The sequence below is a fragment of the Bradysia coprophila genome, unplaced genomic scaffold (genome assembly GCF_014529535.1).
Source record: "Bradysia coprophila strain Holo2 unplaced genomic scaffold, BU_Bcop_v1 contig_232, whole genome shotgun sequence".
NCBI lineage: Eukaryota > Metazoa > Arthropoda > Insecta > Diptera > Sciaridae > Bradysia > Bradysia coprophila.
Genome location: NW_023503493.1, coordinates 18,069,987 through 18,097,894, shown reverse-complemented (window position 1 = coordinate 18,097,894; position 27,908 = coordinate 18,069,987). Strand labels below are relative to the sequence as shown.

Genomic DNA, 27,908 nt, shown 5'->3' with positions numbered 1-27,908 from the left:
TTTTTCGTAATTTTTGTTTCATTTGAAAGATAATCGAACACCGAATAGAATGTTGATGTTACTAGGGCCCTATGTGTATTTTACAAATAACTCGAGCAAATTTCATCCGTTTTTCGTATTTTTTATTTCATTTGGAAGGTAATCAAAGGCCGAATAGAATGTAGTTGAAAAAAAAAAAATTTGGATCCTCGGACTGAGGTCGATACTAGGCCCTATGTGTATTTATACTCAATAAATTAAAATTTTAGGGCTATTTGAAATTTTTGTTTTATTTGAAAGGAACGTCGTACGGGGCTTCGTAATTGCGCTATGCGCAATTTCTAAGATGTACACATTACATAATAATTTTACTTTAACTACTTTAACCGGCGCATAGGCTTACGGTCAAAGTAGGGTGACAGACACACTAGTTTAAAAGATGTCTGTACATTGTTCAATACATATTTACATGCACACGGTAAAGTGCACGTTACATCACTGCTTGTGCAGGGAATGTCACTTCGTTCGGACTACAACTCGCGAAATTGCCTAAAAACAATCGGCCAAAACAGATACACAAATAACTATTCTCTCCTCGTGTGATTATTCCACTCGCCTTCGGCTCTTTTCTCAAAACTCACACTTGCCAAAATAAATATTTATAAACAGTGACGTAGCATACCATGGCTCCATGGTACGTAGACAATACTGTGGAGCAGATACTTAATTGTTGGTGAACATATTTCGACAATCTATGTCTACACCCCACCCTGGGATATTAAATTGGTTTCAATTTGAGTGTTTCTATTGACTGATTTAATACAGAGCCGTGTCATAAATTAAGCAAATCGATATGTCCATTACATCCACTGCACTCAGAAATGTCGAAAAATAAATTCAAACTTTTCACCGCAATACACACACCAGCAAAGCGTTCATAGAAATTTTTGAATCAGTAAAATGTCATCATGCTTTATGCTGTCACCTTTTAAGCCTCAAAGAATCTCTTTCAAGAAAGGGCTGAGTTTTATTTTGTGTTGAAGTCTGCAAACGTGTGATTTTTGTGTTCATAAAATATTTATGATTTTAATCGAAGGAAATATATAACAAAAGAAACTTGAGGTATGGTACTCCGGCCAACGTACAATTTGTCGCTTCTCCATTAGTTGTGGTTTGCTAACCTCAAACTCGGGATCAATAGAACTCCACAAAATTATTTTCCCAATAATAACACGAAATTTGAATTTTCATTTAATCTTGCAGCTATGGATGGATTCAACGACGACGATACAATTCCCTCGTTCAATTCTTCTGCATTAATAGAAGAAAGTGATGAAGACGATGGCAATATTGAAGGAGGGATTGATTATGAATACGTAGACGATGATGACAGAAGCCGATCATCATTGGATTCGTATGAAGGAACGTACAGGACTACTAAGCGATTCAAAAATGCAATCGCTACTGAAAATTCATTTAAAATGAATGTCATGAAAATATTGAAGCGATCGTGCGAAGTCGCAGGCGATTTTGCAGTATCCGGAAGGATGGACCGTACACCACTTATAGCTATTTCACTCAAAGTAATATTTTACGTCATAGCATGGGTCGGATTGGTTGTTTTCAAACATATTTTCTTTCTCTTTATCTCATCTGTAGAATAAACGAGATGGTGTTGATGAAGCGATCAGATTTCCATTATCGGAAAACGAAGTCACGAAAATTATAAAATGCTTTGAATCGTCACCGTATGGACGAGCAACTGAAACCATAGCTGATCGTACTGTACGAAGCTCGTTACAATTAAGTCCTGATAACTTTGAGGTACGATTTTCCTATAAATCACCAGTGGTGTGACTCACCACATACAAAGAGACAATTTGCTGAATTTTCCATGATTTAATAGATCTTGAATTCGGACTGGGACAATTTCATAAAAGTGGACTTGGTGAATCTCGTACAAAAGGAGTTGTCGCTTAACTGTACAGTCGTGGCATCGCTGAATAAACTTCTCATCTACCAGCCTGGCTCAGTTTTCAAGTCTCACTGCGATTCGGAAAAGGAAGAAAATATGTTTGGAATGCTTGTGGTACAATTGCCTTCAAAATTCAAAGGTGGACAACTAGTGGTTCGTCATGACGGAAAAGCGAAAATATTTGACTTCAGCTCGATGGATGGTTCAACGAACAACACATTCAGTACATTCTTTGCCGCCTTTTATTGTGCCTGCGAGCACGAAATTCTGCCAATAACAGAAGGATATCGTTTGTGCTTGGTGTATAATTTGATTGCAATCAAGCCAGATATACCGACCGCACCGAAGAGCCGAGAATCGGAAATGGAATTGATTAAACTTCTGCGAAACTGGGAAGGACCAAGAAAATTGGTCTATGCACTCAGCCATAGATATTCGGAGGCTAATCTCGCATTCAAGAACTTGAAAACGACCGATAAAATTGTTGCCGACATTTTGCTGCAAGTATCAGAGGCATGTGAGCTGAACATTTTTCTAGCAATATTTGAGAAAAATTGCTCTGGTTACTATAGAGATGACGAGGAAATTACCAACTGTAGTGGATGTGCGACCGATTACGTGGGAAATTTCGACGGAGAATTCGATGAAATTTCGTACGCATTGAAAGCAATCATTTCGGACGACAAAAAGGTTAATTGGTCGCGCTTATTGACTAATTTCAACAAGGAGGTTATTCCCACGGATTGTTTTGATTCGATTGAACCGTATCAACAAGATTGCGCACATTCTGAAAATGAAGATGTTCGTATAATGAAATGGTACAGCTGTGCAGCTATTACTCTTTGGCCAAAGAGATCTACCTTTCATGTGTTGAAGGCCAGCAAAGCGGAAACAAACGTTATGGACATGTTCTTCATCAAGGAAGCCAAATGCTATTTCGACAACGGTTGCAATGCAGAGGACAAGAAAGAGATCTTAGAGTGGGCAAACTACATTGTATCTCAGAAGCGTTATAAACTGATCGGCGTGCTGGACATCGTAACGACCATCATCAAGTTTAACAATATCGGATTGATTCAAAAACTGATTCCTAACGGTGTTGTACGTTCACCGAAAGCGTTTTCATTAATTTTGAAAGAATGCGACAAGTTTGGATGGGAGCACTTTGCTACATCGATGGTGGACGTGATCAAGGGAGCTGCACGAAGGTATGCCATCAGAATTCTGAATATGTGTTTCGGTGGCGGATATTTAAATCCGAACAAAAGCAAGGTGTTTTTAACACTTCTTCAAGCAATTTTTGAAAAAGGAAATTCAGAAGACAGCTTCAACTTCAACTTTTCATCAGAAGATAAAATTAAGCAGCAAAAGGAAGACAAAGAGTTGTTGGAGCCCCTAGTGAATATTGTGCTGCGATTCAATAATCTGAAATTAGTCCAAGACTTCGTCAAATTCGTTTTACCGCTACATTCGGAAACTATATTCCTACTCGCTACGATATGTGCTCAGTATGGCTGGCAATCATTTGAAACAACAATTACAGAGAAGCTCAACAAAAAGTCAAAGAAAGATCAAATCGTAACTTTGACCTTGCTGATTCAGACCGGATTTCTGAATGACGACAAAAAGGCTCTCTGTCTCAAATTATTCGGAATCATGTTCGATAAAAACGAAGAGTTTGTCCATGATCCACTTCATCTTTACAATCGAGCGAATTCACAGGCGGAAATCATCAAACGTCGAAAGGACGAGAAAGAGTTACTGGAACCGTTAATAAATGCTGCCAGCTCTTTCAACAATGTGCAGCTTCTAAAAAATATTTTCCAGCGAATGGCGTTGCATTCTGAGACAATTCCATTGCTAATCGATCCGAGTCAAACATATGGTTGGAATGCATTTGCCACAGAAATTGGCAATAAGTTCATAAAACTATCTCAGATCGATGCAATTGACACCCTGTCTGTGTTAATTGGTATTGACAATTTCAAAGAAGAAAAGGGTTTGTGCTTCAATTTGTTTCGAATGGTATTAGAGAAGCAGCACGCACCTCTATCAAGTAATCTGCGTCGAATAACGCAGGAAGAGCAAGTAAAGTTTCTCAGAGAAAAACATCATATTTTGCACTCCATATGTTGTATGGCTGAGAAGATCGAGTTCAATTTGTTACCATTTGCACAACGACAATCATTTAAAGACTTCGTGCCCGTTCTACTTCTGTTGGCGCAAAAAGAAACGACTACAAACCGTTTGTCAACGTTTTGGTCTGCAATTGTTCAACACTTCATGGCCGAAATTCATACAGAATTGAAAAAGCCCATCCAAATTAGCTGGCGGCACTGTACCGACTCGTTATATGCTTGCTGTAACGATTGCACGATGCTGAAAACCTTCGTGGGAAGCAACAAAGAAACGGAAATTTTCAAAATGGGAGATCAGCGTCGGAAACATCTTCAGCATCGCATAAATTTATTGGGAAAATTGACATATCGTATGGAAATTGCTGGACGAGGTCAGATTGGTCTTATGATTGTGACGAAAACCGAAACGAACACATCCGAAGCGATTCGGAATCAGAATTTGGGTAGAGCTCTATCGGACAAACTGCAAGCAGTTATGCCACACAATCTCGTCACGAATGTGTGAGTCTGGACTTTTTCTTTCTTATATTCTTCAGTCACTTAGGTTTTTAGTTTTATCGAATGTTTGTGTAACTTTTAGTGAAAAATAAGACGGAACTCCGTTCCATTTGAATAACTTTTGCGTGAGCGTAATATTTTCATTTTGAGGCGAAACTAAGTCAAGTTTAGCCACAGACCAAAATCTCTCCATAAAAAACAAGCCAATCGCACGGTGTTTTGTATCATATATGATTACTATCTAAGGCGTTTGTCACACCACTGCCAGAGGTAAGGGGAAAGTCAATAAAGAGTGCCAAGAAATTTCTAAGAAATACGCAGTCGATTTTCAGTGGATCTATTTTTATCGAAGTAAGCATTCACGAGCTCTCTGGACATTTTTAGGATCCTTTAGGGAATCTCAGTGATCTTGAGGATTTTCTTCAAAAAATTTCTATTTTTAATCTAAACGGTTTCTTTATTAGCCTTCGCAACACTGAAAGGCATGCAACATCTTCCTATTTTCCGAGATTATTTTTTGTAAAATGCAATCACTCACATTTACAGTCGGCGACTAAAAAATAAGTTACATTTCGGTTTGCTTTACAGCTGGTCCATACTAATAAAATTTATTTTACGTCCTTATACGGTTCTACTACTACCACGTGCAAGCGTGTAACTACAGCCCTATATAGATACTTCTGTCACAACAGCTGAAACAAAATAATAACTTATTTCAGAGTCGCCAACACTACTCAAATATTTGTAAAGAAAACTTCTCATATATGCGAGTCCTGTAACTGCTCCATGTCCCCCTAAATTAAACAAAATTCAATTCGACAATAGACACTTTTTATTTCATAAAAAAATTAATTGATGCAATTTGTCACACAAACTGGGAAAACAGGGTGCAAAGGCATCTAAAAAAACAACTAAATAGACTAATTCTCTCAACCAGGCTGCCAAACAAAATGAAATTAATAGGATTGTCATTTCATAATTGAAAATGATATTCATATGACACCGTTTTTGTTACGCCCTGGTGAACATTCTTTTTATATGTTTTTTTTTTTGAATTTATAGATGAAAACAATAGTTTAGGATATTAATTTAATAAAATTGAATTAAAAGGATATACAGTAATCAGATCATGGGATCTGTATATATCTTTTCCTATTAAAAAAATATTCATTTCTAATTTATACGGGTTGCGTTGTGTCACTGGTCATGCATATTATTACTTTATAATTGCATTTTACGTTAGAAAATATGTTTTTACAATTAAACGAAAGCGGCGCAGCGATCAATTACTGCATTGCAGCAGAAGTGTGATAGTGATAGCGTACATAATTTCATTTAAATTCGGTTAAATAGAGAGCATTATTTGGTTTTCAAGAATGTTTTTCGGATTTCGGTTTGAGGTGTTGCGACCTCTTAGCAATTAGGGCTGTAAGGGTTATTAATTTTCAGCACTTTTTTACACATATTGCCTAAAACCAATCGTCCAGTGTAGATATAAGTAACACTTGTTCGGTTTTTCGCCTGAAACAATAATTTAAACAAGCTTCTGAAAAATTCCAAAAGAAACGCAAATGTGTAAACTGGCCTTAAGCAAATAAATTGTAAATGTGTCCCTTCACGTTTTTAGACAACTCGTTCGTATTTACGAGAGTTTAAGGGGTTCGCATCGGTTAACATCAGATAGTTGATTGACATAAAATAATTCTTTTAAAGCGTTTTGGTCCATATGTTGCGATAGTGTTGAGAGAATTTGAGCATTGAGTAACCATAAATTAATGTTTGATTGAAATCGCTTTAACGTGTATGGAATTTTTTTAGAAAATGTTTATGTAATTATGTAATGTAATTAGTAACACTTGACTTGTTGAAGGGTTTTTAAAACAGTAAAAATGCTAAGTATAATATATAATCCAAGGTAAATATAGTGAGGAGGTAATGCCATATATAACCGAATCAGATGTGCGTTGGCACGAAAGTTCGATACAAACGCCATCTCATCCCTTCGTTGAAAGCAAAAATGGAATAGAACGTCGGGCCATCTGTTGTGAGATAGCGAAAATATTTTCTAAAATACAAGTAAATCGTAGTCAACCATTAAAAAAAATATGTCATTGGCATCGAACTTATGTGCTAGGCCGAGCGTCTGAATGGCACTATATTTACCTTGGTATAATCCTTCATATTATGACTTTTATAGTATATATCACTAATAACTTTCGCATGAAGATTAACTTTATGAGAAAAGACGTTTAGCGTCGATAAACGATGACTAATCTGAAATGGGTATTTATATTTCTCTAGTGCTAGCTCAGTTAATTATTCGTTCCACACGAAGGCAAATGACTTCAAACGTTCAAATATAAAAGGTGTCTTCTTATCTAGGCTACTTAGGCTCAATCTTAGATTAATAGCCTAAATTTCTACTTAGTCTAATGGCTCAATTGCCAGAATATTTTATAAGACACAGTAACGTTACGATCTGACTAATATGTTGCATCCACGAAATCGTTGCTTTATGGAACCAAAATGTAAATATTTTTCCGCGCAAAAAAAAACAATTTTCCATGCATAGCAACATCGTTAATTACATTTTTCCATTCCGCTATTTACTTCACATAAATTACGTATCACTTTTCTCATCTGGAAAATATTGAATTAATTTCACCGATAACGCATCACTCTTCATCAATAATTTAATTTGTCTTCATCTACCCGTCATCCGTTAAACAGGCCAAGCAGAAAACATTCAACAGCAATTAGCTTATTGCAAATTCTTCTGCTTGAGTGGATTTTTTTTCGTTCAATTCAGGGACTCGAGTTATCCATATGTGGGATTGGGGTTCTTTAGAAGATAGATAATGGTATAAATGTTCGAGGAGATATCGGTGTTTCCATTTGGCACTATATATATATGGTCTTGATTAGTTCATTGTGACTCGATTATATTACAGTGACATCATGTTCATGTGTTAGCTTTTTAAAATGATTAATGCATTTCAGAACTGGAGTGGAAATTGTGAAAATATTATTATTTTTTTTAAACGGAACTAATTACCATTACCACGTTAATTGCTACAATAAGCATAGGCCTGCTTAATTGGCATAAATTCCACGCAAATAAGATGGATTAAATTATAAAACTGACGGCCTTTTCAATTGCCAAACACTTCACACTCACGAGTTTTTAGCCCCGTACGAAGTTCAAAGGGGCTTATAGGATTACGATGCCGTGTGTAATTGATGGAATTCGAAGCAGACGGTAAGGGCAAAGTGTTTGCCTATGTTCATAGATGACGAATCCGCAATAAAAATTTTGTCTGTCCGTCTGTCCGTCACGTCGATATCTTGAGTAAATCAAATCCGATTTCAAAATTTTTTTTTCCCTGAAAGATAGTCGAAATAGTGAGGCTAAGTTCGAAGATGGGCATATTCGGGTCGGCCCTTCGTGAGTTAGGGCCACCTAAGTGATTTAAGGTCTTTTGGTGATATTTATGGCAAAATAAACGATGAAAATGTAAATGACACGGCAAATGATAGGTATTGTCAATACCAATCCAGGAAAAGAAGTTTTTTAAAATCGGGTGAGTGGACCGTGAGTTAGGGCCTTGGAAGTGAAAAGCTACTAGGGCCCTATGTGTATTTTACATAGAACTCGAGTAAATTTAATCCGTTTTTCGTAATTTTTGTTTCATTTGGAAGGTAATCGAACGCCGAATAGAAAGTTGTTGAAAAAAAATTAAATTTGGGTCCTTGGACTAAGGCCACTACTAGGGCCCTATGTGTATTTTACATAGAACTCGAGTAAATTTCATTCGTTTTTCGTAATTTTTGTGTTATTTGGAAGGTAATCAAAGGCCGAATAGAATGTTGTTGAACAAAAAATTAAATTTGGGTCCTTGAACTAAGGCCACTACTAGGGCCCTATGTGTATTTTACATAGAATTCGAGTAAATTTCATCTGTTTTTCGTAATTTTTGTTTCATTTGAAAGATAATCGAACACCGAATAGAATGTTGTTGAAAAAAAATTAAATTTGGGTCCTTGGACTAAGGCCGCTACTAGGGCCCTATGTGTATTTTACATATAACTCGAGCAAATTTCATCCGTTTTTCGTAATTTTTGTTTCATTTGGAATGTAATCAAAGGCCGAATAGAATGTAGTTGAAAAAAAAAAAAATTTGGATCCTCGGACTGAGGCCGATACTAGGCCCTATGTGTATTTATACTCAATAAATTAAAATTTTAGGGCGATTTGAAATTTTTGTTTCATTTGAAAGGAACGTCGTACGGGGCTTCGTAATTGCGCTATGCGCAATTTCTAAGATGTACACATTACATAATAATTTTACTTTAACTACATTAACCGGCGCAATAGGCTTACGGTCAAAGTAGGGTGACAGACGCACTAGGGTCACGTACGCAATAGATATACGGGTTTGTACGGGGCTCAGTCGCAGCAAACGCTCCGACTGTTCTGATGGCTCGTTTATTATTATTATGTTATGATAAAATGAAAATTGCATGGAGGCTCGTCCGCATAAACTCTTTCCTTGCCAAAGTTCAATAACTTTATGCATAAATGATGTGTAACGCAGGATCGTATTCTCATTTTTTGGAATATTCGAACAAACTTAAGGCCAGGTTAAGGCGTTATACATCGCAAATGTTTAAATTACGTGTAAGGCGCCTTAACGTGGCAAAGAATCGGAATTCAATGAAAATCTTTTAATAATTTACTGAAGCGAGACAAGCGACACTGTTAGATGAGAAATGGTAACACTTCATGAAATTTAGATTTAGCTAATGAGTTGACTTGAGCATTTGCAACTTACATAATTACCATTATGGTTCATAAAGTTCGTGAGTATGGCGATTTCGTAGACTTTTGACATAAAATATAAAATGGTAGAAATGTCAAAAGGTCAGGAAATTGCCATAGTTACGATCTTTACGAACCAAAATGGTTTACCCTCAATATAATGCTACACCAAGCACTTTTGAATGAATATACTTGTATCAGTAACATCCGTGTAAATCATCACCCTCGGTGAAAAGAATAGAATGCCTTACTTTTAACCCTTCATTTGTGTAAGTTTTTTTTTTTTTGTTAAGAAGGTGTAGGACATTCTTATGTCTTTCGCATGAAACTTTAGTATATAGGCATTTTGTGCAAATATCACAGAGCTAGGTCAACGAACTTTTCTTTGTGCTCCATACATCTGGATTGAATGTGCGCCACATTATACGCACGCATTCATTATTTTAATTGCAAACAATGCGACAACCCAAAACGCATCACTCAATGGTTATTTATGACATATACGACGATGTTGGTAAGTGTACAGTATGAACAATATAAAATAAGAAGTTCCACATCATATCGTGTAATATGTCAGTGGGTAAATGGGACATAATCTCAACTTTTGGATTGCATTCGCATGATGCACTAAACCGTTACTAGATATTCCCCCATGTAAGCTTACATTTACTCAGCTTTTTATGTTAGATACTTTGCTGATGTGTGTCTGTGAAATGCATGTCTGTAATGTACAACTATTTGATTGTGTGGAGAGCTAGGTTGGGTTTTTCTCTAAAGATTTTTTTTAATGTGAGAAGCTATAGTAGATCACAGTAGACCTTATGCATGATTATTACATTTGGCAATGTTTGCAGTGTACGAGCCGAAGACGAGCAAGATACGGTGTGTACAGTCGGTTAACTTTAGGAAATGTGTGTTTTCATAGCATTGAACAAAGTACTAGTACATAGTTTACAAGAAGGGCCTCCTCTGTTAGAGTTATCGCTTTAGTGAAATTCAGGATATTAATGGAAAGTCCAGGTTTTATAAAGAACAATTATATTTAACGTGAATTCGCAATGATAAATTGATGGAGAATGAATCGGTTTTGAGAAGTTGACTGGTTGCTTGATATTATGATATTTAAATGGCCAACTCCAACATCCTCAACTCAAACAAGTCAAGTTTGTTAGGTTGTTATAATGCTACTGCGTCTTGTGCTTCGTTCATGGTTCAGTGCTTGGATGATTTATTCGAATGTTATGCAAGCTGTCGAAACGTTTCCATAGAGACATAACAAAAAAGTATTGTTGACGAAATTTTCACAAAATCGTTGCAACTGTCCCTGCAGATTGGTCCCAACGTTTCTACAGCAAGTGGGACGAAAATGAGATTTTATTTTTTCGATTATTCCTTTGTAAAACCAAAGATTACGAACCGGTGCTTTTTCTGCTAATTTTTGCTATAACTCGCTACCAGATTCCTGAATATTTTGACTCTTATCGGCATACTATGAATACAAATAATTTGAAGGCATACTTCTCATTTTTATTCATCTTTTAATTTTACATCGTTTAACAATTTCATACAATTGATTAAAGATTTTAGCATTTAGTACTTTCAACTTAGTCCTAAGTTGTGGTTACAATATCTTCTTAAATGAATTAAATATACCAAGGAAATTTTAAAATAATTAAATATATGGAAAATAAAAATATTTACAAAAAAATTAAATAGTTTGACTCTGAATACGGTTTAGATGCCCGAGCCATGGGCAGTATAAAATAAGGAATTTTGCTTGATTGGAAAAGTTGAACAGTTTCTCCACTAAATATTGTATTGAGAGTCGGGCTTACTAAATTCTTTTACAAGAAGCTAGATGGTGGTGTCTCTGGTTGTTGTATTGCTTGATACCCTCGACCAAATCATAAAAACAACGTGTTCCTTTTACAAACTTACTTTTACGATTAGATCACAATAAAATAAGGAATATAATTCCGGTAAAGAGTCTCATCTCTATGTTTGTTTTATATTAAATACACATTCATACTGTGAATTTCACAGCTTCATTGCAGTTTATGACGTCTTTGTTGTAGCAAGTCTTTCCGTATCAACCTGACGACTACGCGCAGCAATCAACTTTTAAACGATTTGTTTATATGGTGTAACCTTGGGCATGACCACATCATTTCTTTCTAAATATTAGGAAAATTGCAACTATCTGTCACTAAAATTAAATGTACAACTAAAGTCAAACTTTAGAATAGCACTGTTGTTGTGATACACTTCTACCATTTTATTTAAGATAAATTAAACATTCCACCACTGTTTCGATCTGAGCGAAATTTAAATGCGTCTTTCGACGTTTTGCATTAATATGCAGTTCAAAAATACCATTTCTCATGAGGCCATGGCCACGACAGTGGTACTAGATACAGTGCTCTAAGAACACTATACCGATTTGCACACGAACAAGTCTTGCGAATCATAGTCGAAATGAAATTTCAACTCATCACCAAATTTGCTAACTCGTGGCCAGTCCGTGGTGTCTTCACCAAAAGCCACCACTTGAGCGAATCAAAGCAAAGTTTGCACATATGTTTGAATGTGAACAAATGAAAGTTTTTTTTCAATCCATCATAAGCCACACATATTCGACTTGGGTTGATTCTTCTATAGATACGAACGAAGTGCAATGTATCTACATTTGTTGAATTTTCAACCACCAGATGACTAAGTCATCAATTATATGTGGTTGAATCGAATGCTAGGCATTCAGCACATCAACAACGAATCCGTGCCGTCAGACATTCGACCACTGTTTCGATCTGAGAGAAATTTAAATACGTCGCATATGTGTGGCTTATGATGATGGTTTGAAAAAAAACTTTCATTTGTTCACATTCAAACATATGTGTAAACTTTGTTAAGATAAATTGAATACACAATGACCGTCAAATATCTATTCTCATATCAAATGATCGTACAAAATTCGATAAACACGAACTTGATGACTTACAAACCTGACCATCGAATACAGTTTTTTTAAAACATTTAACAAAAACTTGTACATTGCACTTTTCCGAACTCTTCGACTACATCCATGTAGGAATTTCACAATACGCGCGAGAAAACAACTTATGATTTTGCATTGACATGTCTCAGGAACTTGACTTTTATCGTCATCAATATTTCTCACTGAATCTTTCGAGTTGTAATGAGAATGGTTTTTATCAAGAACCACAAGCAAACATCCCACATTCTCTCTGCATATCTTCAAAAGCCCATCGAAATCTCGAGGACGAATCTTCATGTAATTTTTTTGCAAATTTTCGATCAACAGAAGTATGTGTTCAGCCACCTGCGAATTATTATTCGCTATGTCAGCCTGAACCACTTGATTTTTCATTTTGTCACATGATTCAGATTCGGTATCACTACTGAGAATTGTTTCGTCTACAGTTTGTTTACCGCCTTTCAGACATATTTTGCTTTCAATAGATAATATCTCTGGACTTGCTGATCTGTCCGAAATTGATGCAGATGAACTATTGTCTTTGCATTTTAAGGCGTTATGATAGTCATCACCAAAGAAAAGAAACGTTTTGCTGGGAGTCTCCTCATGCATTGGTGTAGTTGATGTGTAAACATCCTGAAAGTTGTCCCATTGAAAACTGGTTGTACTATCGAGGTCCGAGTCTGAGGTTGATGTATCAGTGTTTAGATCGGATTTTGTGTGGACGCCAGTATGATGATTTAGCAGCCAACTGTCAATTTTGTTCGTTAAAAGGTCGTGTTCATTCGGTTGAGTCGACAAAACGTGATCAATGTTTTTGATCAACTCTAAACTGCTTTCACTAATCAAAGGATTTTTAGCAAGTAATCCAATTGACGACGATTCAGTGTTAGTGTCGATACTAATGTTATTTAACTCCTGTATAATGCTCTCCAAACTGTGACAATCTTCGTCATGCTCAAAATCAGGATGTGAAGAAAATGGTGAACACTGATCTTCAGAGAATGAACTGCTCCTTGATGTCGTCGGATAAGTTGCAAAATGAATGCCATCATCTGACGGAACAGTCGTCCACGAATCAGAATTTACATCCAAAGATTCTGTGGACCTTTTGAGTGTAAGATCTAGATTATGCTGTGGCCCGCTGTCCATATTATTTGTTTGATCTAACTCAATGTTTGGACCATCAAAAGTTTCGCTTTTTAAATTATCTTCAGGCTGAAGATTTTCTTCAAGTAAGCACTGTTTTTCTATTGCATTCAATAGGAGCATATGATACATATGATGAACCTTTCTTGTTCGGCTACTATCTTCTTCTCTGACCATTTGACTGAAAATTTTGTTGTGTGATGCTATGTACTGCCTTAGTTTGCACTGCTCATCAAAACTTACATTACGCTGAATTGAATCCATTTCGACCACTTGGTTCCAGTTTGGTGCAAAGGCCTTTAAGTATTTGTCCATATAAACAATCCATTGTTCCAATTGTTCTGCATCTACCAATGTTCTTTGCGTTTTAAAATTATTTGTTTCCAAAAATTGAAAATGCTTTCTTGTTTGTTTCATTGACATCCGTTCGCGAACCGATTCTAATTCTTCTCTTGCTGCCGCACAACTGTCTATCAAATTTGTGTCGTTCATCATATTCAAATAATTTGGTTGAAGTGACCAATTGAGGTCCTCTGTGCTTATGGAATTACCACTGTAAAGACTCCAACGGCTTTCGTAAAATTGATCCATAGTTGTTTTCAGTTATTTTGTACTGTCTTTTTATATTAGGGCTTATTGGATGAACAGGACACTACCAAAAGTTAGAATCTGCAACGAGAAACGAAATCACATGTAAGAAACGTTGCTTTGCAGCATTAGATAATGCGTGTCTTCAAGAAATATTGACCTCAACTCTTATCTAAACCACATCAAAGTTCAAAATCGGTTGATAGCTTGTCTGCTCTCAAAAGCATTCGAAGCTGCGCTTATGAATTTAAATGAAGCCGGGGTACCGAGTCACGACATTTGCTACTACAAATTTTCCCGGAATAAAAACTGACAAAAGTTAAATAAGTCAACGATGACTTGAATTGGACCATTGATACTTAGTACTCAAACTAAAATCATTGCAGAAACGTGTATAATAAAAATCAATCCAACAAAATGAAGAAAAAAGGACGCCATATGTGACATCTCAAAAAGATTTCTACTTTAGAAGTTGTTGAAAATTTTTTAACCGAATCTTCAATATTTAGTGTGATTCAAACAATAGAATTAAATAAAGAATTGAAAAAATGAATTAACACAAACCTCTGTTTTTTACTGCAAAGCACCGAAAATTTTTGTTAAGCGTCTGACCTCAGTTCAAGTTTTTAATAATAATTTTAATGATGATTTCTTTAGTTATTGTAGAAACCTCTTGTTAAATTGCGCACATGAAATATCAAACACAAAATATATTAAAACGCAAGGCTCCTTCATAACCAACAGCCGAACAACTATTGAGTTTTTTTTTAAAGAAATGTTTCCGCGTCGATGTCACTTCATCATCTGCTTAAAAAACGGACTACATAATAACAATATGGCTGCCACAGTGTTGCCACCTCATAAAGTGTTTGAGAGGACGCAGCCAAGACAAGCCTCAACGTTTTGCAATATCATTCATATGGTATTGATAGCGCGGAAATTTTGAATAATTAACTTTTGACATTTGTTCTATATATTTTATGTCGAAAGTCTACGAAATCAACATACTCACGAACTTTACGAACCATAATGGTTTACCGCTTATATATGACTGATTTTAAAGTTATCATAGTTGGCTTTTACGATGTTTGTTTTTTTTTCTTAAGTTAAGGTATTTGAAAACTCTTAATCATACTGATGTTGTAGGTTTGTTCCAAGTAACTGTAAACAATAGCTTTGATAACCCGAACAACGACAATTTCATCAACAGCAACGTCGCTTACGTGATATTTCAAACAAATCGAGCAACGTCGCCTACGCGATTTACACAGTACACAGAGATATTTTTGATGTTATGGTTGTGTGGATGAAATTTGACAATTCATATGGCCTTGGAACAAACCTGTTGTAGAAAATATCTAAATTTACCAGAGAAATAATAACAGATGGCTCTGCCGTCGTCTCACCGGATAGAATGCTTATGACAACAATTTTGGAAAAATTGAAACCCATTGCATCACCTGTCAAAAAAATGTTTTTATGTCATAATTCTTTTTTTCATGTTAAACTGACCGGCGCAGCGCCATCCGATATCATTTCTCTGAAATGTACAGTCGATTGGATTTTAGTGTAAAACTGTCTCGAAATTTGACACTTCCATACAAAAAATGAAAAACAAAACTAATGGAAACGAACGAAAATATTTTCAAATATTAAATTACTAAAACTACATTAGTACAAAATATGTATGATCAGAAATGATCTATTTTACTTGTAGTTTATTGTAAAAATGCTAGCTGTGCATATTTCGTTATACTTTTTGAAATTATCGTGGGTAAATAAAACTGCCTCCTGTTTTTAGAATGAGTCATATAATACAATTCGATAACACTCACTAAAATTCACAAGCAGAGCAAAATATGTTTGTTGTTTTTTGACAACTAGGTCTCACGTAATGGGTCGGTTGACGGATGAAGTTATCAAAAGACAATCTCCTATTTTAATTTCAAACTCCATTCTCAAAATTGCGGCTATAAAATACATAAGCCCGAACGCGCTGTAATAAGCTGAAACGACTGCAAAAAAGCAATAAAATGGAAGACATAGTTTAGGAGAAAATACAACAGGAAGTTGACAAAGAGCCAAAAATAGTACTCATTTTTCACTCTCTTCTTAAACGGAAAATTTATGCAAATCAGAGAAATGATAAGCGCGACCCCTCACGGCTGGGAGGCGCCGTGCTTATCATTTCTCTGTTGAAAATACATAAGCTCAAACGCGCTAGGGTAAGAAGGGTAAGGACGACTACAAAAAACACACCAATCGAAGATATAAATTAAGATATAATATGATAGTACTATCGAAAGTTGACACAAATCCATCCAAAATTAATAGGTTTAAACAAAATAAGGAATTACAATAGAAGCTATATGGAATGTTATTGCTTCCAAAAACTTCAAGTTTACCAAAGTTTTGATGCATAATTGTTTTGATGGGAATTAAGTGAACGATGATTTCGTCAGTCAAGTGACCTGAACCACCCGCCTAGTTCTTTTCCGTTTAAGTTTCATATTCAGCAATAAATTGAAACACACTCCAGTTAGGTCGTAACAGCGATTTTATTTTATACCAACATCTTATGAATCATCAACCATGGCCTGAATTATTTCAGGTGTACATGTGGCTAGAAACTGACATGGATCCATAATATAATATATTACCGGACATTGGGGACAATATGGCGGTCGCTCAGCAGTTCTTCCATATACCTTTACATCAGTACCAGGAAATATGCAAGGACATCGATCTATACAAGGTGGACAAAATGGAAGCAATCTGTCTCTTAGGTAGCATACGATTTGCTGGACTGGAGGTTTTACAACAGCCGGTTTGGTTATCTGACTGGTGCTAGCTACGTCGGCAGCTTGAACTAACTATAAAATAGAACTTGTAGATTAAAAAATTGAAAATTTTAAAGTTATTCCACTTACAGCTATTGGAATGAGGACACCAACAATTAATACGCACAATCTCATTTTGAAGTGTCGCTTCGATACTGAGTAAGAATAATTTCTTTGCTATTTCTTTTATAGGCAGTGAAGTTGAAAACATTTGAGTAAATATCAAAAAATTAAAATACAGACGGACATTTTGGAAACGTTGTTGTTTGTTTAATTGAGGGGGGAAATAATAAATTTTAACATTTTCGCAGAGTTTCCAATTGTGCAAATATAATAAGAGAACAAAAATAATTTTTTTAGCAATTGTTTGTTGACAAAAATTACCATTTTCACAAAACGATGAAATATATGCAATATAAACTTAAAATAGTCCAACCCAAAACGAAGTCTCCGATCTAGCTCTTGGAAATTATTGTACTCTGTTGTTCGTCGTACTACATATGATTCGTCTTGAATCTTGATGTCTTTTTACCAGAATCATTTGTTAAAAAAATGTTAAATCTTTATAACGACTATAAATGTGTTAGCTTTATGAAAATAGATTTGTCAGCTGAAACCAGCTCGTTACTTTAGTTTATTACTTTAGACTTTTTTGAATCTACATTTGTAGTTATGCCGGCACTACGTTTTTCAAAAACGAAAGTTATTTTCATGCCTTAGTCATAAATTTCGGAATTTTTCTCGTAATTTAGTCCCTTAAGCACTTTTGCTTGACGTTTTCACTTCGTTCGGACTACACTCGCGAAATTGCCTAAAATGTAGCGTCCACAACAGATACGTAAATAACTATTCACGCCGTAAGTGTGCCTAAAATTCGAATTTTAAGTGAACGATTCGATGAAAAAGTGAACCGAAAAATACATTTCAACGCTTCCTTGCATGAAAATGACGCTACGTTAGAAAGACCTCCGCACTTTCCATTTTGAATTTCGACCGCACTTACGGCGTGAATTACGCATCTGTTTTGGACGGTATATTTTAGTCAATTTCACGAGTTGCCCCAACGCACTCCAATAACAGGCACAAGAACAGATTTTTCTTACGGTCATTTGGTCCCTAATTTTATATGAAACGTTCGCAACACCGTAACGCAGTGCCCTATACCAGCATAAAAAAATGAATTTATCTCAGAATTTTAGACTACTGCGTCGTGGAGGCCTCTATTTATTTCTGGTTCTCGTGCCTGTTCTTGGAGTGCGTTGGTTACCCGAATTCACGCCGTAAGTGTGCCTAAAATTTAAATTTTAAGTGAACGATTCGATGAAAAGTGAACCTAAACATACGTTTTAACGCTTCTGCACTTTCCATTTTGAATTTCGACCGCACTTATGGCGTGAATGAAGTCACAACGACAGGCGAAAGTGCCTAAAATAAACCGTCCACCACAGATGCGTATATATCTTTTCATGTGTCGGGGCCGAAAATGAGGGAGTTTCGAGATTTTTCTCGGGTTTTCGACCCCTTACATGACAAATTTTTTGAGTATCTGTTTTGGACGATTGATTTTAGGCACGTTCGCATGTAGCCCTCACTTCGTTCGGGCTACAACTCGCGAAATTGCCTAAAAACAATCGTCCAAAGCAGATACACAAATAACTATTTTATGCCAAATACTGCGAAAGTTTGTATTTTCGGTCCTCAAATGGTGACCGAAAGTAAAAAAATTCAGGCCTTGGGCCGAAAGTAAATGTCACTGTCATCATTTTACTTTCGCCCCGTGGGCTTGCGTATTTGCGGGCCGAAAGTAAATGTCACTGTCATCATTTTACTTTCGGTCCTCATATGTCTCGAAAACACATGTTCACTTGATTGAAAGTACGCATTGAGTGTAGTGTTGTGTTGACGATAGCCAAATGTTTTGTGAGCAAGTGAATGTATGTTTACAGTAATTTCATTTGTTAAATTGTTTTTATTTTTATACCAGGGGGCTGCCGCCCCTGGACCCCCGCGCTTTTCGGCATTTTGGTGTTTCTACAGCAAATTTTGTTGATAACTCAACAGTTTAATTAAAATTATGTTTTGTTTCGGACCGAAAATACAAATCTTCCGCAGTATTTGGCATAAAAAATAGTATGCATCACTCGGGGCAAAAGTAAAAAAATTCAAATCGTGTGATTGCCGCCCTTGCCTGCGGCGCGGGCTGCAAACTTCACACGTTTGAATTTTTTTACTTTCGCCCCTTGTTATGCAAAATACTATTTCATGCTGAGGGCCTAAGTCACGAGAAAAAAAAACCGAGTTTACTGGTGCAAAGACCAACGAAACCATTCAATATCAAGACTATCAAATCTATGGGTCCAGAAATTATGTAGAATCTATTGAAAACGGAAATGTGATAATTCTTTAATTTTTTTAAGTTTATCAAAAATTCGATAAAAATCCTATTCAGCGAATGATCCAATTTTCTTAAGCTGTGCATGGACGGCACGAATTAATTCCATGGATGGCGATTTTAAACATTTACTCCTTATTTTCAATTTTTTGCTTTCTCACTAAACTCAGTGCACTGGACACCCTAACCATGAGTATTTCGATTCCCAGTCGCTGGAAATTTTGCCGGGAAACTAAGGTAAATATAACCTCACACACTAAAATGTCAAAACAAAGTCTTGTTACGGGTGTAGTTTTGTGTAGATTTAAGTAAAATAAAAATTAATTTGTCATGGGAATTACAGGACTAATTCAATTCGTTGAAAATGCATCAAATCGAACAAATATTAAAGAATTCAAGGGGAGCGTCGTTTGTATTGATGCCTACTGCTGGCTTCATCGCGGAATTTATGCTTGTTCCGAAATTTTAGCGTGCGGCGGCAAAACTGATGTGTAAGTAAAATCGCCAGTTTTGATTGAAAAACATGAACGATCAAGAATTGTTATTTCAGTCACATTAAGTACTGCATTAAGTACGTCAAAATGTTGTTGCATCATCAGATCAAACCGATCCTTGTCTTTGACGGCCAACATCTTCCCGCCAAGGAACTTACAGAGAAAAAGCGCAGAGAGTAACATAACACGATCGCTACTCACGAGCCACACGTTTTAATTTACCATAATTACAGGTCACGAAAGCAGGCAAAGACCCGTGCCGCTGAATTGTTACGTTTGGGCAAGAAGAGTGAGGCTAGAAAATATTTCAATCGATGTGTGGATGTTTCGCATAAAATGGCTCTAGAATTGATGCATGAATGCCGGAAACTAGATGTCGATTGCATTGTAGCACCGTACGAAGCAGATGCTCAATTGGCGTTCTTGAATATTAGTGGAATGGCCGATTATGTTATCACGGAAGACTCAGATTTAACATTGTTCGGTTGCAAAAAGGTAACTGTTCTTTGGTGCAGAAACGCTATCCAGATTTCATTTGATATTGCTTTCTGTTGTGGTCTTAGATTCTGTTCAAACTTGATCTGGCGGGCAATTGCTTAGAAGTCGATACCAGTAAGTTGCACTTGGCCATGGGTTGTAGTTTGGAGAAATATTCGTTTGATAAGTTTCGATACATGTGCATACTATCCGGCTGTGATTACGTAGACTCACTACCTGGCATCGGTCTTGCCACAGCGTGTAAGTTCATAATGAAAACGGAGGAAGACGACATGAACAGAGCTTTGGATAAGATACCGGCGTATTTGAATAAGAGGCTATTAGAAGTGACACCCGAATATAAACTGAACTTTCGGAGAGCCAATGCAACTTTCAAGCACATGTTTGTGTATGATCCTAGAATAAGAAGAATGGTGAGACTGTCCGAGCCATCTGAATGTGATATTGAACTATGTTGCAATGCTGGTTCAACGATGGACGATAAAACCGCATTTCAATTAGCCATTGGCAATCTAGATCCGTTTACACTGGAAAGACTAGACAACTGGGAACCAGGATCAAACAACATAGCTAAAGTGAATGTCATATATGTCTCAATAGTGAAAAGTTTGCTTCATTTGGTCCTTTGTGTTTCAGAAAAGCATCTGGCAGAGCGCAAACGTTGCAAAGATTTTCCAATCTTCAACAAATAAACCGAAACTTTCGCAAGGACTACTGCAGTACAGACAAAAATCTGTTAACAAAATCGACGACTTTGCAGTTACAAACGAAGTATCACTGGAAGAAACGTTAGCCAGAGAAAATGATATTCTCTCAGCATATTCTAACCAATCTTCACCGCCATCTAAGAAACGAAAGGCTGTCGTTTATGACGAGGTGGATTCGACTATATCGGATACAGTTGGAGCTAGGAATCCATTCTGCTTGCCCAGAAGTAGTACAGATGAACCTTCAGCTAACCTGCGGCCGCTAACCAAAACAGTGAGTCCGGTAAAAAAGCCGGCAATAAATCCAAGTCCTTTGAAAACGCCAACGAAAATGCCGAAAAGTCCTGCGAAGAAAGCAAATGCGAAGGCTGCGAAAAGGAAGTTAACAACAACAACATTGGTCCTTAGCAGATTTTTCAAAAAACCTGAAATTAAGAGTGACAAGGAGACTGATCATGTGGACAATTCTAATCAGACCGAGGTCAAGGAGAATTTTCTTCATGTAAAGTCTTTGTATCAAAATAGTGTAAATAACAACCCGACGCTCTACGAAGTAGACACGATGGAATCGAACGTAGAACAGAAAGAATGTGAAGGTGAAAGTGGTTCAACAACTGGTTCTGAACGAAATGGTATGGATGAAGATATTGTTGAATTGATATCAGACTCTGAAGACGATCGGACTGCCATTAAGACGACGTTGAACAAATTTATTCGCCAGAAAGAGGCAAGTCGATCGATTTCAACGATTAGTTGATAACTGAATTATGTTGTGATTTCAGAAACCCAAAACACGAGTGTCTGGTCTAAAAAAGGCGAAATCTTCACTGCCTTCAAACCAACCGAGCCTGGCTCAATTTATGTTTACTAAAAGGTAAGATTGGTCAAAGTTAATAAAATGCTCATAAACTTGTAACAAATTTTTAATTTTGCAGGGCAACCTCTTTTAACTGAATTCGGAGTTGATTATCCAGTTGTTAATTACCTATGCAATAAAGCAAAAGTCGCCATTCAGTTATTGGCTTTTCGAATATTGTGAAATTTCTTTTCTTGGTTGTTACAATGAGATTTTGGAAGTAAAAAGGCAAGTATTTCAGAAGAAGTGAGCTTGAGCCACTATAACTACCTGACATGAAACTTTTATTAGCGCACTGTAAGTTGGCTAATTTTTCATGAAACTCAGGGAGTTTAGCTTACACACGTCATAAAAATTTACAATCAAGCAAGACTTGAATTCATAAGACCGAAGATTTGCAGTAATTAATTATTATTCGAATTATTACCTAAATCGCATGACTTTTGAATCAGTTAGAAACCCGAATAAAAATCCACAGAGTGCAATGGAGATAATTTTCTGGATGGGTTGCAATAGGAATCTCGCGCCAGCGTGATTCGTAAAATGGTCTGTGTGATTCACAAAGTAGCTGTGTGATTCACAATATGGCAGTTTGAAAAGGAAGAATCATTTTGTGAATCGTGCCTGTTATGCTGTGAATTACAAGTCCTTGGGGAAATCTTAGACTAAATAGTTAGTCTATTTAGTATAAGGGTGAATTAAGCCTGCGGGAGATTCTTTCATACCCCTTCATCACATATTTGTCCATAACAGTCAGAGAGATGCTATATGACGAGTGGGTCGATTCAACGGTTAGAGGAAATATGTCGAAAGATTTTAAAATTGGTCCGTCGAAACGACCCAGCCGTCATATTAGCATCTCTCTGATAACAGCAAGACTGTATACGCTGTACTTTGAGGAGGTCACGCAGACCGCCATTTTATTAGATACGCGGGTTGCTAGGAATCTCGCGCCGCGTCATTCACAATAATTCACATTTTGACACATTTTGTATAAGGAAGATGTCACTTTGTGAATTATTGTGAATGACGCGGCGCGAGATTCGGTGTTAAGGAACATACACGCGGGAACATACCACTTCTGATGATTTGAAGAAATGTAATAGAGTTTTCCCAAATTTTAGTACATTCGGTCATAAAATTACCGCTGTCACTCCGCTTATTTTCATGTGAACCAACTTCATATGGTGACATTTGTGCTGTATAATGACAAATGTGAAGTTGGTGCATATGAAAATAAGCCGCAGAGAATGAAGTACAATGAAAAAAATGTGGCGCCTCTACAGGCCAACCCACTTGTTCTATGAAATCGGCCATTTTACCATCAACTGTGGTGTGTAACCAACGTATCTGCGTGACCTCCCCATAGTATACAGCCTTGGATAACAGTACAATTTATGGCATTATAAAATCCGTTCACTTCTGCAATATTTTTGTATGCAAATCATGCGAATGATGACACTGTCCCTCCGGTTCATCTAGTCTTTTTCCCCAACTCAAACAGTCTAGATGTCAGCGCTCTATTTGTTTGTAAACCAACTTAATCACTGTGACCAAGTTAGATATAGTGTGGACGTAATGTCATACTATATGATCGAATTGGGTGTGCGGTGGCACGAAAGTTCGATACAGACGCCATCTTCTCCCTATTCATAGTCAATCATTTAAAAAAGGTGTCATTAGCATCGAACTGATGTGCTAGGTCGCGCGACTGAATGACATTACCTCCACACTATATCTACCTTGGCTATGACATTTCACAGATATTTTACCAGAGTGAAGTTATAATATCACCTAAAAATAGAGCGCAAATAATAGGAGAATGGGGTTTAGAAACTAAGGGTAAAATCTAATACAATTTAGTACTTTTCTTCATCAAATGTCTGCTGTCACTGAATTATTTTTTCATGAACAAACTTCACTGCTGTGACATTCCATGGAAATGAATCAATGTGAAGTTGTTACACAAAAAAATAGTCCAGTGAGATTGAAGTACTATAAAAAAAATGTGGCGCCTCTACAGGCCAACCGACTAGGCGAATAGGTTTGTTCCAAGGTAATTTCGAAATGTCAAATTTCAATCACAGACGGTAACTTAACCTCAACTATCAGGTTGACGAAAATTTGAACGACAAATTAACAAAGACATTTGTTGACGTTTAGGTTATGTTCATCTCTGTGGATGAAATCGTCGGCGTTCGTGACAACAGGGTTTACAGTTATTTGGAACAAAACTATAATTAAGTACTGAAAAAAAAACGTGGTGACTCTACAGGCCAACCGAGGTTCCTTTAACATTTGAACGTTAGTTTCAAAACAACGTTTCCCATAAACTAGTTGTAATGATATTGCCACTAACCCTTCGTGGGTTGTTAATAAGGCAAATCATTACACTTCTATGTGGTTTGCGAAACTGATGACAGTAAAGAACAGTGCTGTGGATTATTTTGACGATTTTGTGTGCAAACTAATCACAGCAAACCTCACGAAAGCGGAATAGTATTTAAATTCCTGCAAATGCAGCTACAAAATCTTTTTCACGCAAGTCTTCCTAACGCATCGTCATTTTCATACAAGGAAGCGTTGAAATGTATTTTTCGGTTCACTTTTTCATCGACTCGTTCACTTGAAATTCAAATTTTAGGCACACTTACGGCGTGAATTCAATGCTTCTATTTTCCTTGACTTCAAATCCTTCAAATATAAAATGTCTCGGTTGCTAAAACTGTTGAATTCAATTCTCCATTAGCATTTTCTGTGTTACTGTTTTCTTACAAAATACTTCAAGAACTGCCCTCTTTACGAAGTTGACTTTGTTTAGTCTGCACACAAATTTTGGTATGCGATCGCACTGCCAGTGGTCAAAATTTTGATCTATTATAGGTTTCTTCCAAGGCCGTTCAAAATGTCAACCGTCATCCACAGAGAGCCAACACAACCCCACTTTGAAGTTTTAACGAACAAATTTGTTTAATTTGTGGTTATGTTTTCTTCTGTGGATGACGGTCGGCTGTTTTCGGTCTGTCAAAATTCGTTTTTACCGTACGATGGAAGAAACCTATCACATAATATCCTACTCTCCCAAACCGAATAGACTAATTTACACTGCCGTGTGTGGTGTGTCATCCGCGTATCTCCACAAAGTTTACAGCGATGTAGTTGATGTAACAAACTTTGCACCCTCTGCACCTAAAAGTATTTCTGCTGGGTTAAAAACTAATGAAAAAGCAACTCAAGCACGTCAAGCACCCTGTGAAATCATTTCATTTTCGACGTTTTTTTTTTGTAGTTTCAAGCAGGTCTTCGATTCTTTTCTTTTCTAGAAAAAATATGAGTTCAGGTAGTAAATGACTTACATAGCATGGAATCAATTAAGACCAAAATTACTTTTCATTTGCAGCAGTATTGACTTGCAATTTTTGCACGTTCATCAATGAGACAGGTGCTAGAGTTTGCAATGCTTGTGGACGAACGTTAGGACTCCCAACCATTAACCTCAATCCGATCGGAGTCGAATGTTTACAATGTACTTTTCGAAATCCGCCAGGATCAGTTAATTGTCAAGTGTGCGAAACGCCAATACTTGTTGATGGAGGTAATTCAACATTGGCCGCTGTGAATTTGTCGATTGTGGACGAAATGTCGACGACTATGGCCGTGGTATATTGATTGCAACAACTCTCAATGTTACATGTTCAATTTCCAATGTTTTTACGAACTAGGATGTTGGAGCAGCATGCCAGATTTGCTATTCCACAATGGCACAGGATTTTAGGATGCCAGGCTGCACTCACTTGTTTTGTACGGTATGTGCAAAAACTCATTTTACAATCAAGGTTTGTTCATGGAATATTGGTGGCGATCGATCAAACTTAATTGTTTAATGAATAAAGATCACCGAGTGTGGAATTAACAATGTCCGCTGCCCAATTGATACTTGTTCCGCCTTCGACGAGATGCCGAATAAATCGGTGTTTTTCAAAGAATTAAAATTGGTTCTTCGCGGTATCTTGGAGCCGAATGTCAAGAAGATGTTTACGGATAAGGTCCATGTCATGGAGATCATGGATAAGCCCGGATTCTTACGATGCACCATGGTGAGTGTTCCTTTTACCAGCCACAAATAAATTTTACGTTTTCGACCTATTAAACCCGCTTCCATATCCTTCCATCACATTTATATGCAGTGCAATTACGGATTCGTAAATCAAAGCAAAACTAGAAAGACCACTTGTCCCGATTGCTTCAAAGTATTTTGTTCCAAATGCGGAAAAAAGTGGACAGCTAGCCACTACCAGATGACTTGTACGCCAAATGAGAATAGAACGAGCGACGATGGAAGCGGTAACGTGCAAATGCACACCAATGCCGCCTGTCCACAATGTAAATACAAATATTTTTTGGAACGTGGTGGATGTATGCACATCACCTGCAGCCAGGTAATTGCGAGTTTGCATATTGAAAAATGGAAGACACGAATTTTTTATCTTCCATTTCAACTGCAGTGTTCGTATGAATACTGTGAATTCTGCTTCAAGAAGATAACCGGAAAGGGGCAATTTTGCAATTTTCCAAATTGTTCGAAGGGTCAGTCATTACATGGACATCATCCGCGGAATTGTATGTACTATGTACGGGACATGGATCATAAGCAATTGGAGCGACTATTGAAGGTGAGGATTCGATCTAATATTTTCTTTTAATTTGTTTTTAAAATGCATCTGAAGGAAGGAGCGTTCAACTTCTTCTGTCTAACTGTCCGCATTATAGTCGCCAATTTGTAGTTTCTGTTTTCTTCTCAGAACAACGGTGTTCGTTATACCGTGGTCCAACGTCACAAGACATCCGCGTGCAAGCTCAAAGTGAATGTGCTATCTGATGGCATCTGGGTTGACGCGGAATGCAACAAGCCCTCACTGAAATCGTACAATAACATGTGCCTGTAAGTGTGCTAAACAATTATGTTGCTTCGTTTTGATTCGAAATTTCGCACAGAACTCACTACAAATGGCATTTGGGCGAGCTAATGAAAAAGCACAGCATCGATCCGGTTGATGTGATGAACAATCTGGAATGCATGTGCGAATTGAGGCGAAACAACGTAAACGTGGTCCTGAATAAAGCGAGTATCCATTTGCCGATCGAGGACGAACACACCGTTGCATTACGCGCTCTGGTTCGGTCACAGCTTCCGTATGAACAAATCTTACAGTAGCAATTTGCATTTCTGTTGAACTTTGTCATTTCCTGATTGTTCATTGATGTTTCTTCTTTTCCATTTTTCTTTCAATCTTTATCATGTGAATTGAGTCATTGCGGGTGACATTTTGTCCATTATTAATTTTGGCGATAAAACAATGAATTATGATCATATTTCGGTGACAAACTTTTTATTGCAAGAAACCCCGTCAACTTCTGGTGGACAGTAGGTTTGTTGTGAGAAGATTTGCTCGAAAATTGATTTGAATGGAATTTCTAGCGTGTGAATTGCAACTGTTTGTTAAAATTTGAAATTCGAACTTAAAATAACGCCGGTGAATCGAATCGAATCTTCTGATTCAGTTAGTCATTGGTACTAGCATCTTTCACCTAGTGGCTATACAAGAGAACGTTAGCCTGAACTTCATTTTTGTCGTCGATAACTGACCAACCGGTTTAAAAAGGTTCATTTTGCAAATTTTCTGCACACTCAACTAAATTCTCAGAGCGAACCTTTTGATTGGTTATCCTCTCCATCGGTATTTTTTCCTTCAAAGTTGAGAAACAACTTTCTTTCCTACTTACGTCGGTGACTGTTTTGATTGTCAAATCAACAATGTTAAGCTGCAATCGCAGTTCACCGTTTTGGGACTCCGTTTAGACAATGCGCATGCGCAGACAGTGAATTATCTCTGTGCGCATGCGCAATATATAAACGGAGACCAAAAACAGTGAACTGCGATTGCAGCTTTAGTCGATTAAAGTATAGTTTCCACTTAAA

The 27,908-nt window shown here is 36.9% G+C and overlaps 4 protein-coding genes and 1 long non-coding RNA gene across 6 annotated transcripts in view; 4 read left to right on the top strand and 1 right to left on the bottom strand.

Annotated features, from left to right (window-relative positions):
• Positions 1-5,353, top strand: part of LOC119077169 — a 28,148-nt gene extending 22,795 nt beyond the window's left edge. Inside the window, exon 3 of the long non-coding RNA XR_005087761.1 lies at positions 5,341-5,353. This is a non-coding gene — a long non-coding RNA (uncharacterized LOC119077169). The remainder of the gene's footprint in view (positions 1-5,340) is intronic.
• LOC119077132 lies at positions 944-4,708 on the top strand. The gene is made up of 4 exons (XM_037184310.1): positions 944-1,101; positions 1,243-1,562; positions 1,639-1,803; positions 1,886-4,708. Exons 2-4 carry the CDS (start codon positions 1,245-1,247, stop codon positions 4,595-4,597), a joined length of 3,195 nt encoding a protein of 1,064 aa, XP_037040205.1. The 5' UTR covers positions 944-1,101; positions 1,243-1,244; the 3' UTR covers positions 4,598-4,708.
• An 11,327-nt stretch (positions 5,354-16,680) lies between the features above and the next one.
• LOC119077160 lies at positions 16,681-17,212 on the bottom strand. The gene is made up of 2 exons (XM_037184351.1): positions 17,072-17,212; positions 16,681-17,014 (listed from the first exon to the last, which is right to left on the bottom strand). The coding sequence occupies exons 1-2, from the start codon at positions 17,114-17,116 to the stop codon at positions 16,718-16,720; spliced, it is 342 nt and encodes a 113-aa protein (XP_037040246.1). The 5' UTR covers positions 17,117-17,212; the 3' UTR covers positions 16,681-16,717.
• A 2,389-nt stretch (positions 17,213-19,601) lies between these two features.
• LOC119077136 (exonuclease 1) lies at positions 19,602-22,103 on the top strand. Its single transcript, XM_037184315.1, has 7 exons — positions 19,602-19,864; positions 19,924-20,043; positions 20,101-20,362; positions 20,431-20,940; positions 21,002-21,799; positions 21,855-21,946; positions 22,008-22,103. The coding sequence occupies exons 1-7, from the start codon at positions 19,704-19,706 to the stop codon at positions 22,024-22,026; spliced, it is 1,962 nt and encodes a 653-aa protein (XP_037040210.1). The 5' UTR covers positions 19,602-19,703; the 3' UTR covers positions 22,027-22,103.
• Positions 22,104-25,158: 3,055 nt separating this feature from the next.
• On the top strand, positions 25,159-27,301 carry LOC119077142 (E3 ubiquitin-protein ligase RNF31-like). Of its 2 annotated transcripts, none has more exons than XM_037184326.1 (8): positions 25,159-25,268; positions 25,332-25,588; positions 25,651-25,764; positions 25,822-26,025; positions 26,116-26,367; positions 26,434-26,601; positions 26,731-26,870; positions 26,924-27,301. In XM_037184326.1, exons 1-8 carry the CDS (start codon positions 25,259-25,261, stop codon positions 27,141-27,143), a joined length of 1,365 nt encoding a protein of 454 aa, XP_037040221.1. In that variant the 5' UTR covers positions 25,159-25,258; the 3' UTR covers positions 27,144-27,301. The 2 variants fall into 2 exon arrangements, with proteins under 2 accessions (XP_037040221.1, XP_037040220.1); XM_037184325.1 differs by having other exon boundaries at positions 25,166-25,268; positions 25,329-25,588.
• The last annotated feature ends 607 nt before the right edge of the window (positions 27,302-27,908 follow it).

Bases quoted from the DNA above. Each gene is read 5' to 3' on its own strand.
- LOC119077160 (XM_037184351.1), bottom strand. From the start codon at position 17,116: ATGAGATTGTGCGTATTAATTGTTGGTGTCCTCATTCCAATAGCT. The intron at 17,015-17,071 runs GTAAGTGGAATA...TCTATTTTATAG, and splicing joins GTGTCCTCATTCCAATAGCT to TTAGTTCAAGCTGCCGACGT.
- LOC119077132 (XM_037184310.1), top strand. From the start codon at position 1,245: ATGGATGGATTCAACGACGACGATACAATTCCCTCGTTCAATTCTTCT. The intron at 1,563-1,638 runs GTAATATTTTAC...TCTCATCTGTAG, and splicing joins TTATAGCTATTTCACTCAAA to AATAAACGAGATGGTGTTGA. The intron at 1,804-1,885 runs GTACGATTTTCC...ATGATTTAATAG, and splicing joins TAAGTCCTGATAACTTTGAG to ATCTTGAATTCGGACTGGGA.
- LOC119077142 (XM_037184325.1), top strand. The intron at 26,026-26,115 runs GTGAGTGTTCCT...ATTTATATGCAG, and splicing joins GATTCTTACGATGCACCATG to TGCAATTACGGATTCGTAAA. The intron at 26,602-26,730 runs GTGAGGATTCGA...TTTTCTTCTCAG, and splicing joins AATTGGAGCGACTATTGAAG to AACAACGGTGTTCGTTATAC.
- LOC119077136 (XM_037184315.1), top strand. From the start codon at position 19,704: ATGGGAATTACAGGACTAATTCAATTCGTTGAAAATGCATCAAATCGA. The intron at 19,865-19,923 runs GTAAGTAAAATC...TTGTTATTTCAG, and splicing joins TGCGGCGGCAAAACTGATGT to TCACATTAAGTACTGCATTA. The intron at 20,363-20,430 runs GTAACTGTTCTT...TTGTGGTCTTAG, and splicing joins CATTGTTCGGTTGCAAAAAG to ATTCTGTTCAAACTTGATCT.